General features: G+C 30.4%; 2 protein-coding genes across 2 annotated transcripts; one reads left to right on the forward strand and one right to left on the reverse strand.

Annotated features, from left to right (window-relative positions):
- Positions 1-4,398: 4,398 nt before the first annotated feature.
- Positions 4,399-6,924, reverse strand: LOC137013210 (uncharacterized). The gene is made up of 4 exons (XM_067376861.1): positions 6,749-6,924; positions 5,700-5,810; positions 5,211-5,418; positions 4,399-5,127 (listed from the first exon to the last, which is right to left on the reverse strand). The coding sequence occupies exons 1-4, from the start codon at positions 6,922-6,924 to the stop codon at positions 4,675-4,677; spliced, it is 948 nt and encodes a 315-aa protein (XP_067232962.1). The 3' UTR covers positions 4,399-4,674.
- A 72-nt stretch (positions 6,925-6,996) lies between these two features.
- Positions 6,997-10,556, forward strand: LOC137013211 (coiled-coil domain-containing protein 106-like). The gene is made up of 5 exons (XM_067376862.1): positions 6,997-7,133; positions 7,702-7,834; positions 7,935-8,072; positions 9,112-9,273; positions 10,249-10,556. Exons 1-5 carry the CDS (start codon positions 7,131-7,133, stop codon positions 10,554-10,556), a joined length of 744 nt encoding a protein of 247 aa, XP_067232963.1. The 5' UTR covers positions 6,997-7,130.
- Positions 10,557-11,086: the final 530 nt, after the last annotated feature.

Below are 11,086 nucleotides of genomic sequence, written 5' to 3' on the forward strand. Positions count from 1 at the left end.
ACATATATGGTTTACGTTGCTATACAGACATTTAAAATATTCATAAAAATATGAAATCAATTTGTTTTCTACAAACTTCACATGATTCTTGTTCTACATCTCCCCAATAACCACTGTGGTGATTTTCATGTTCTTTTACTGTTTTATTATTTAATAATTACATGCCAAAGTTATGACAAATATGGTTTACGTTGCTATACAGACACATTTTAAAAATTCATAAAAATATGAAATCAATTTGTTTTCTGCAAACTTCACATGATTCTTGTTCTACATCTCCCCAAGAACCACTGTGGTGATTTTCATGTTCTTTTACTGTTTTATTATTTAATAATTACATGCCAAATTTATGACATATATGGTTTACGTTGCTATACAGACACATCTTAAAAATTCATAAAAATATGAAATCAATTTGTTTTCTGCAAATTCCACCTGATTCTTGTTCTACATCTCCCCAAGAACCACTGTGGTGATTTTCATGTTCTTTTACTGTTTTATTATTTAATAATTACATGCCAAAGTTATGACAAATATGGTTTACGTTGATATACAGACACATTTTAAAAATTCATAAAAATATGAAATCAATTTGTTTTCTGCAAATTCCACCTGATTCTTGTTTTACATCTCCCCAAGAACCACTGTGGTGATTTTCATGTTCTTTTACTGTTTTATTATTTAATAATTACATGCCAAAGTTATGAGAAATATGGTTTACGTTGCTATACAGACACATTTTAAAAATGCATAAAAATATGAAATCAATTTGTTTTCTGCAAACGTCACATGATACTTGTTCTACATCTTCCCAAGAACCACTGTGGTGATTTTCATGTTCTTTTACTGTTCTATTATTTAATAATTACATGCCAAATTTATGACATATATGGTTTACGTTGCTATACAGACATTTAAAATATTCATAAAAATATGAAATCAATTTGTTTTCTACAAACTTCACCTGATTCTTGTTCTACATCTCCCCAAGAACCACTGTGGTGATTTTCATGTTCTTTTACTGTTTTATTATTTAATAATTACATGCCAAAGTTATGACAAATATGGTTTACGTTGCTATACAGACACATTTTAAAAATTCATAAAAATATGAAATCAATTTGTTTTCTGCAAACTTCACATGATTCTTGTTCTACATCTTCCCAAGAACCACTGTGGTGATTTTCATGTTCTTTTACTGTTCTATTATTTAATAATAACATGCCAAATTTATGACATATATGGTTTACGTTGCTATACAGACATTTAAAATATTCATAAAAATATGAAATCAATTTGTTTTCTGCAAACTTCACATGATTCTTGTTCTACATCTCCCCAAGAACCACTGTGGTGATTTTCATGTTCTTTTACTGTTTTATTATTTAATAATTACATGCCAAATTTATGACATATATGGTTTACGTTGCTATACAGACACATCTTAAAAATTCATAAAAATATGAAATCAATTTGTTTTCTGCAAATTCCACCTGATTCTTGTTCTACATCTCCCCAAGAACCACTGTGGTGATTTTCATGTTCTTTTACTGTTTTATTATTTAATAAATACATGCCAAAGTTATGACAAATATGGTTTACGTTGCTATACAGACACATTTTAAAAATTCATAAAAATATGAAATCAATTTGTTTTCTACAAACTTCACATGATTCTTGTTCTACATCTCCCCAAGAACCACTGTGGTGATTTTCATGTTCTTTTACTGTTTTATTATTTAATAATTACATGCCAAAGTTATGACAAATATGGTTTACGTTGCTATACAGACACATTTTAAAAATTCATAAAAATATGAAATCAATTTGTTTTCTGCAAACGTCACATGATTCTTGTTCTACATCTTCCCAAGAACCACTTTGGTGATTTTCATGTTCTTTTACTGTTCTATTATTTAATAATTACATGCCAAATTTATGACATATATGGTTTACGTTGCTATACAGACATTTAAAATATTCATAAAAATATGAAATCAATTTTTTTTCTGCAAACTTCACATGATTCTTGTTCTACATCTCCCCAAGAACCACTGTGGTGATTTTCATGTTCTTTTACTGTTTTATTATTTAATAATTACATGCCAAATTTATGACATATATGGTTTACGTTGCTATACAGACACATCTTAAAAATTCATAAAAATATGAAATCAATTTGTTTTCTGCAAATTCCACCTGATTCTTGTTCTACATCTCCCCAAGAACCACTGTGGTGATTTTCATGTTCTTTTACTGTTTTATTATTTAATAATTACATGCCAAAGGTATGAGAAATATGGTTTACGTTGCTATACAGACACATTTTAAAAATTCATAAAAATATGAAATCAATTTGTTTTCTGCAAACGTCACATGATTCTTGTTCTACATCTTCCCAAGAACCACTGTGGTGATTTTCATGTTCTTTTACTGTTTTATTATTTAATAATTACATGCCAAATTTATGACATATATGGTTTACGTTGCTATACAGACATTTAAAATATTCATAAAAATATGAAATCAATTTGTTTTCTGCAAACTCCACCTGATTCTTGTTCTACATCTCCCCAAGAACCACTGTGGTGATTTTCATGTTCTTTTACTGTTTTATTATTTAATAATTACATGCCAAAGTTATGACAAATATGGTTTACGTTGCTATACAGACACATTTTAAAAATTCATAAAAATATGAAATCAATTTGTTTTCTGCAAACTCCACCTGATTCTTGTTCTACATCTCCGCAAGAACCACTGTGGTGATTTTCATGTTCTTACAAAGGAGATTTAAAGGCTCAGTGATCTTCTGTGCTGTTCTCTAATGTTTTAAAGTTACTACTGAGGTAGTTTTGACACTGTGAAATATTTTATTACATTATTTTTGTTTTATAAAAACATTATTTGTTGTATTTTGGCACTCCTGTAATCCAGTGTTGGCACTGGTAAATCTTTATTCAGCAACGTTTACACTTTACAGAAAGTAATTTTTATATCAGATTGCATAGGCTTAGTTTCATTTTACTGTACAGTTATGTTTTCTGGAGGAGTACAGGGATTTTTATTTACTGTGAAATTGAAGAGGTTTACTTTTAATTTTATATCAAGTTACGCATTGTAAATTTTCATTTTTTTCCCCCTTGAAATAAATATGTTCATGTATCCTTTAAATCTCCTTTGTAAAGCTTTACGGGGCATAAATAGTTCTCACTTTAGATGAGCTCACAAAAATAGTTAACTGAACACTTCTAAATGTTTAATAACTACCTGAATTAATCATGAATTACAGTTAGAAAATATGTGTTAATAAAGCATTTATTAACACACTGAGTAACTATTACTATATATGCATAAATGTAAGATGCATAAATGTAAATGTAAGATGCATAAATGTACATTTAAATTGTTTATTAATCATTTACTTACACTTTATAAATGATCTTATGAATCACTGACAATTCCTACATAACTGGTTTGTGTATAATGTAATACTTCAGAAGTGATAAATTGATCATTCATAAAGTATGAAAATACAATTATTAAACTCATTATAGATATGATTATAAATCAAGAACAAAGCATTTATAGGTGTATTTGAAAAAACTGCTTACTAATGTTCATTAATGCTTTATAAATTATGAATTAACTATTTACTAACTCTTAATGCTTCATAGTGTGAGTTATTCTAAAGTGTTACCATATATATATATATATATATATATATATATATATATATATATATATATATATATATATATAAATTCCTCTATATATTTTTGGGGTGACAGTACAATATGTTTTGCTGACTTGAAAGGGGTCATAATGAAATATCTTTTCCATACAGATGTCAGAGATCATATCTGTACGGCGAGGTAATACTATACAATGAAAAAGTTGGTAACACTTTATTTTAAGGATCAGAAATTAGACACTAATTAATGACTAATAACTGCATTTGTAAGTGACTAGTTATGTACTTGTATGCCATTACAAGCTATTTATAAGGCCTTTATTGGCTGTCGTCTTATTTTTGTCTTATAGCCCCTTTATACTTGTTTCTGTCCTAACAATGTACTAATTAGCTAAAATTAAAACAAACTAATAGGTTGTATTGTGTCAATTACACACTTTATAAGTTTCCAATACACTGTGTGAATATGTAGCTTATAAGTATGAAATAAATATAGAATGGGCATTTTAACACAGACATTTAAATTTGCAGAGAAACACTGTCTTTCTAACAGCAAATGTTTACTTTAGAATAGGGAACATAATCTGAAGTAATATTGCATTTATTAGTGATAAATGTGCCTGTTACCTATTAATAAAGGGAATATTTCAGTTATATTTATATACTAACAAATTATTTATAACTGAAATATTCCCTTTATTAATAGGTAACAGGCACATTTATCACTAATAAATGCAATATTACTTCAGATTATGTTCCCTATTCTAAAGTAAACATTTGCTGTTTTCCAAAAAGAAAAGAGACATGTAATATTGCAGTGAACAACTCAGTGTTTATTGTTTTTATGGTTCAAGAGAACAAATTACAGATGAGACACATCTTGAATAATCACAATGAATTGCCAAACAGTTTATTGACAAATTTGTTTTTAACACAAAAGATGATGATGGTCACAGAATAAACTGAACATCTACATCTTTTCACACAGGATACTTCCTTCTGATGTCATGCAAAATCATTCCCAGGGGGCCATTTTTATGTATGTCACCACGCCAGTACGTCCACTCAATTACTTTTAAGTGGTCTTTGAGCCTGCTTTCTGTGCGGTTCCCCCTAAATCTCCACACTGTTGCCTTGCAAACTCCCCACAATCTCTCAATGTTCTGTGTGTGAGCACCTGTCTGAGGATCAACAAAAACCTCCTTATGGTTCACAGTTAGATGGTTATATCCAGCATCTCTGAGACAGTTATAGGCTCTCCACCCATCTGACACAACAGTGCTTCCTTGTCTCACATGCTTCTGGAGAATTGGCATGAGGTGTTGAGCTGAACGCTGATTGACAACTTTCAGAATGGGTCTTCTGAACTCCTCTTTGACCCCAAGCATTCCAAACACCCATGATGCCCTGTTGCTCTGTCTTCCTCGGTTGTACTAAAAATGACAGAATTTAAGAATTTATTGTATCAATTATCTTTACCATAAAGTGTGAACAGATGTAACTGAATATATATTACCTTTCTTTTGTGGCCAAATTTGCTCTCATCAATAAAAACAATTTCGTGTCTTTTTCCAATTTTCAGGTCACCTCTTCTCTTCATTCTTTTAATTGCAGATTTGCAGACTCCACGCAGACGATAACTAAGTTTAGTCAGTGTAGAAGAGCTTCCAGTGATGCCTTCCTGTAGCATGTCCACTTGCCGCAACCTGAGTCCTTGTGAAAATCTACAGTTTAAAAGCAAACACATAGAATACACAGAAAAAAAACACACACAAAAAAACCATCAGGATCATAACACATATCTTAATACTCAGTTCACTGTCAATGTTATATTATTAACATTGCTGACAAGTACTGTATAAGTTCTGATATTATATGCTTGAATAATATACTACAAAATATTTTCCTCTTAACACAAATAATTCTTACATAATAACAAATAGTTATTATAACAATATTAAAACAACCCTCATTATGTAACAAACACACAATGATATATTCTTACCTGTAAATAAAATGCATCCATGTCTGGAGGCTTAGATGAGACCTGGAAAATATTGAGCCACTTCGGATGCTCTTGGTGTATGATTTACTGTGGCATTTATCTCGACACACCCTAGCAGAGGATAAAAGAATTAAAATAAGTATACAAGCTTCAGAAAACCAAAAATATATACATATATAAAAAAAAAAATGTAATTCATTCAAAGCAAATGCATAGTTTAAAGACAGATGATATTAATAAAAACACTCCTGTTTTTAAATAATAATTATTTTTATAATTATATAAATAGTTTTATATAATTAAAAATATAATTCTTTTTATAATAAAATTTTATTATTTATTATTTTAAATGTATTTTAAATGTGTTTTGTTCAGGACGAATGGAATAACTTTTAGTACTTTTTATGTCATTAAACCCATTTTTACAGATTAAAATAAAATTATTAATAATAAAAAAGTTAAATACAAAGATTACAGTTATTTTATCAATACAATTGTATTACTTTTCCAGTTTTTAATTGAAAAAAAAATGCTATAATGTATTTTAGATAGATAAACATCTCAAATGAAAATTTTCACAATAGACATTTTTTTTAAAAATATTTATTTATTTTTACTTTTACTAATTTCTATGAGACTTGGAAAATATTGAGCCACTTCAAATGCTCTTGCTGTATGATATCTAAATAAACATGTCTGAATCTTTGAGTTGTATTATTCTAACATCGGCATGCATCTAATAATGCAACAAATAGGGTTGCATTCTCAACATTAAACTGAACAAATACATTACTACTAAATAAAACAGACATTTCCTTTATAAATAAATATAATAAACTACATATTATATTACATACATAGAATAATACACTGAATATCATGATATGCCATTTGCTCCAATTGGCATGACATTACAATAGCCTAGATTACATTGTAAACAATAGGCCACGTTGACATAAATTGAGACAGAGGAGAGGCTCCTACACTGAATTTTACGAGAAACACAGTTGAATAATAATGAGCATGGGATAATATAAAGCTTTTCTTACCATGCAGCTTCCTTTTCATTGTAGAAGTCCCTGAATTTCATGATGTGGTGGCATGATGGGCAATACATGTATTTCCGCAGTAATCCTTTTTGCATCAACCAACGAACAAATTTTTTGTTCGTATTCGCTGATGGTCTGAAAAATATTCTCCGCAGAAAATCATAATTTGAAGCCATGACGCTTCACGGACTTTGACACAACATCTGTAATTTAGCGCGTATTGGTAGTGTATTTGAATTTCGCGGGTGGTCTAGACCCGCGCAGTGCACTCGCTTCCTGTCCAATCAGACGCAGCAATCAATCAGTCGAGCAGGATTTCATCAAGAGCTGAAAGAGCATCAAGATCTTGAAAAAGAAACTCTCCACATACCCATCGATCGAAATGGTATGTCCTTTATGATAAACGTTGGCTTTGGTGTTGTTTGTTTTTAAGTTATTTTACATCCATGTTAGTGTTTCAGTTATATTGCTAGTCTACATATCCTTAACTAATTGCTTGCTAGCATTTAAGCTTTGCGTATTTCATTTATTTAACATCTAACGTTAACCTAATTTATTTATTTATTTAGGTATAAAACATTTAATGGTCCTGGCGTTTTAATAACCAAGCTGTTGTGTATTTGATAACAATATGTAAGCAGGGTGATTAGTACTGATGAACAGTTTTATACGTGTTACTTTAACTTGCCAACCCACTGGCTTAAAATGAGATGAGACAAAAAGTATGGTAACTTTAGTATATTTACAAATGCAGTTAAGATGTAATACAGTTAAAATAAAAATAATTTTCTCTTTTTTTTGTACTTTTGTTAGTAAATTGTACTTTTGTCATCTAATAGAATAAACAAATAACATATTTTTGTTTTTATTGCATTTTACAAAATATCACAACTTTTCTGGGGTTATGAGATAATAGGGTTAATAAAAATAAATTCATGTGAACTTTTATACAGCCAAAGCGCAAGTTGAAGCTACAACACAAGCAGCAGGACTCCATTCAGGAGAGCTCCAACGATGCAACACCCAAAGATCTGGAGGAAAATGAGCCTTCTTTACCAAGCTGCAGCAGCCAGGGTTCTGATACTAGTATGTTGTCATTTTGTCTATGTCACAAATAGCAATGTGTATATGTGTCTATTATTAATTGTTAGCTAACTAATATTTATTTGTGATATGTTGTTTCTAGGCATTTTTTCCATGAAAATGAAGATAGAATTTCTGGAAGAGAAAATAAAGTGGCAAGAAAAAATGATCGGAGAGCTAGAGAATGAACGTGATTTTCTCAGAGAACAGGTTCTTGGGAAAGCCAAAGGACAAGATGTCGGTCAGTATAATAATATGTTTCATGCTGTCTGTGCAGTATTTATTACATGCAAGCAATTTACACATCAGACTTTTAAACTTTTGGCATTTTCATTGATTTCACTTTTATGGCTGCTGAGTGCTATTAGCTTTGGCTAACAGCATTAGATATTTTCAACATTGGCTCATTGTGACATTACTCTGTCTATGCTTTTGCAAAACGTGTCAAATCTGACTAGGAATGATTTGAATTTTCCAAGTGAAATGAGCACTAGAAGTGCAACTGTGCATTTTATTAGCTTTTAACTCAAATGACGAGTACAATGGCTGATTGCAACATTGTAAATGGTTTGTTTTTGACTCTATAGACCTTATTCAGAGCAACACCATGACAGGTATGAAAGCAAGGCTAGAGGGATAGACTTACCAATTTTACAGTGACATCTGCTGTAAAAAGCTCCTAGATGACTTAAAAATTTCCATAGCTTTGTTGTCATTTTAACAATAATACAGCCAATTGTTATACGGTCTATAACATTCTGCTGTTCTATGATATCTAAACTCTTTTACTGCAACACATCTTCGGAAAGAGGGCACATTTTGTTACATTTTGTTCACTCACACTGCAATATTGACGTGCTTCAGTGAGCGAATAGGGATCTGAAGCCACAAAATCAACACACTCAGAATGAAGCAATGTCATCCCACCTGTGACAGGGGTATGTGCAAACCAGGTGAAGGGGTGAAAAAAATGGAAAGTGAATTGTACCTAGATACATGTTTGACACTCTTTGCAAAATTGTACACAGTCATATTTATAAAAATGTATAATCTCTAAAATTCTGAAGATCTGTTTCTTTTTGAATTAGTAAAGTGTCATTCAGATAATGATTAGCTACTTTTTCTAAATAATTGTTGTTTATTGTTTAAGGCTGCAAGGCAGGATGAAAATAAGGTGCTTTTAATGTGTAAACCTGGCAGTTAACTGTTAATAACTGATGTTGTTCTAAAAAGTGATGATTTGAAAATGCTATGCTACACATTTGTTTATTTATTTTTAGCACCTTTCAATGTCAAACAAGAAGTCCACCACCATGATCACAATGATGACACTACCTCCTCATCACGAAGTTTGAGCGAATCTGATGAGCCTGTACTAATAGACAACAAACAGAAGAAAAGGAAGAAGGTGGCACACCATTCCCTTCGACATCACATTAGAGGTCAGTGGCTTTTCTACATTGTTTCTAATGCTTACATTATATCATATAAAGATATGTTGCTGTTGTTTCCCCATACACTTGGATTTGCTTTCAACAATGTTGTTTTAAGTTCATTGAAAAATCAACTTAGTCTTGATCTGGTCCAGAGCTGTTAAATGGATGACCTGCCATTATTAGCAGTAAATGGTTGATTCATTGACATACATTCACTGCATTTATATTTTACTTTTTCATGGTTTCTTTTTCAATTATTAGGTTTGCTTTTTATTTATTTTTTATACCATTGTAAGCGTGTGTTCTCTGCCTATGGAAAATGTTTATAATTTTAATGTGAAATATTTCTATTTAATTTGTTTTTTGTTAAATGAATGACAATTTTCTTGTCACTTACTCACCCTTTTGCCATCTTAAACTTGTATGACATTATTACTTCTGTGGAACAAAGAACAAATATTTTGATGGAGATGTATATCCTCCATATGGATTAAATTACTAAAGACGTATTGAACAAAATGTTTTTCTACTGCCTTTATATTCTTGTTGGAGTTTGAAAAGTTTTAGTACTCATTGACTTGTGTTGTATAGAAATAATATCATCACATCTCCATCAAAATGTCATGGTTTAGATTTTGCTGAAGAAATGAAATATACAAGTTAAACAGCATAAGAGTGAGTAAATCATTTATTATGTATTTTTGAAGTATTCTTTTGACTAAAATTATCTCTGAAATATATGATTTTAAAACAAAAAAATTAGAAATTATATTACATATAAAACAAGGGTGTGTTTCTGCATCCACATTTTTAATTTAATTCCAAATAAATAAAACTAGTCCTAAAGAACTGCATTATCAGTTAACATCACAATGTGTAAGAAATACAAGACTTTTTGTGTTTCTGTTTGCTGTTTTTCTTTAGATATTTTTATTTTAATTATGTTTTGAAAATATATATTTCTTTATTATTTTTGCAAAGTTAAAGGTCCAGAGGAGGTCATCAGCCGCTACAATCAAGTCCTCAAAACCTTCAGGAAAGTTCGCACCATGTCAGAGGCATTCCATCGGCACAATGTTGACAGAGGCACCATTGCAGCAACAGCACCAATAGCAGAGCTTCAGATTGCAGACCCCAAGACCTACAGCACCCTGGTGTTCGATCCAGCTATGGAAACATTGCTTGCTTTTGCAAAAAGATGTGCCAGTAGTGTTAATCCTGAAATTAAAAGATCCATTGAAGATCTCAAAGCTCGAGGGCATCTATTGCCCATTTTGATGAAGTATTGAAGTTATGTGTTGCTGCAAGATTTTGTTCAAGAAAGATCTGTTCAGTAAAAGTTAAAGTTTAGATAATTGTTTTAGATTAAAGAAAAAATATAGTTGGATGTTAATCATTATTTTAGGTTTTTTTTTCTTGTTTTCTTTTTGTTATATTCTACAAATATTAATAATCTACAAGTGAAATTGGTTTGTTGGCTAGTAACTTTTTGAGCAGTGCTGAAAAGGACCTGAAAGGGCCCTTTAACTTAAAATTTCTATTTAAGATTTATACAATTAAAACAGTGTATTTTTTTTATTATTCATTCATATTTTTTTAGTGTGTTGATTGTGATTATTCAAGATGTGTCTCATCTGTAATTTGTTCTCTTGAACCATAAAAACAATAAACACTGAGTTGTTCACTGCAATATTACATGTCTCTTTTCTTTTTGGAAAACAGCAAATGTTTACTTTAGAATAGGGAACATAATCTGAAGTAATATTGCATTTATTAGTGATAAATGTGCCTGTTACCTATTAATAAAGGGAATATTTCA

The sequence above is a fragment of the Chanodichthys erythropterus genome, chromosome 22 (assembly GCF_024489055.1).
Source record: "Chanodichthys erythropterus isolate Z2021 chromosome 22, ASM2448905v1, whole genome shotgun sequence".
Classification (NCBI taxonomy): Eukaryota; Metazoa; Chordata; class Actinopteri; order Cypriniformes; family Xenocyprididae; genus Chanodichthys; species Chanodichthys erythropterus.

Bases quoted from the DNA above. Each gene is read 5' to 3' on its own strand.
- LOC137013210 (XM_067376861.1), bottom strand. From the start codon at position 6,924: ATGGCTTCAAATTATGATTTTCTGCGGAGAATATTTTTCAGACCATCA. The intron at 5,811-6,748 runs GTAAGAAAAGCT...ATCCTCTGCTAG, and splicing joins AATGAAAAGGAAGCTGCATG to GGTGTGTCGAGATAAATGCC. The intron at 5,128-5,210 runs GTAATATATATT...TGTCATTTTTAG, and splicing joins AATTTGGCCACAAAAGAAAG to TACAACCGAGGAAGACAGAG.
- LOC137013211 (XM_067376862.1), top strand. The intron at 8,073-9,111 runs GTCAGTATAATA...ATTTATTTTTAG, and splicing joins AGCCAAAGGACAAGATGTCG to CACCTTTCAATGTCAAACAA. The intron at 9,274-10,248 runs GTCAGTGGCTTT...ATTTTTGCAAAG, and splicing joins CCTTCGACATCACATTAGAG to TTAAAGGTCCAGAGGAGGTC.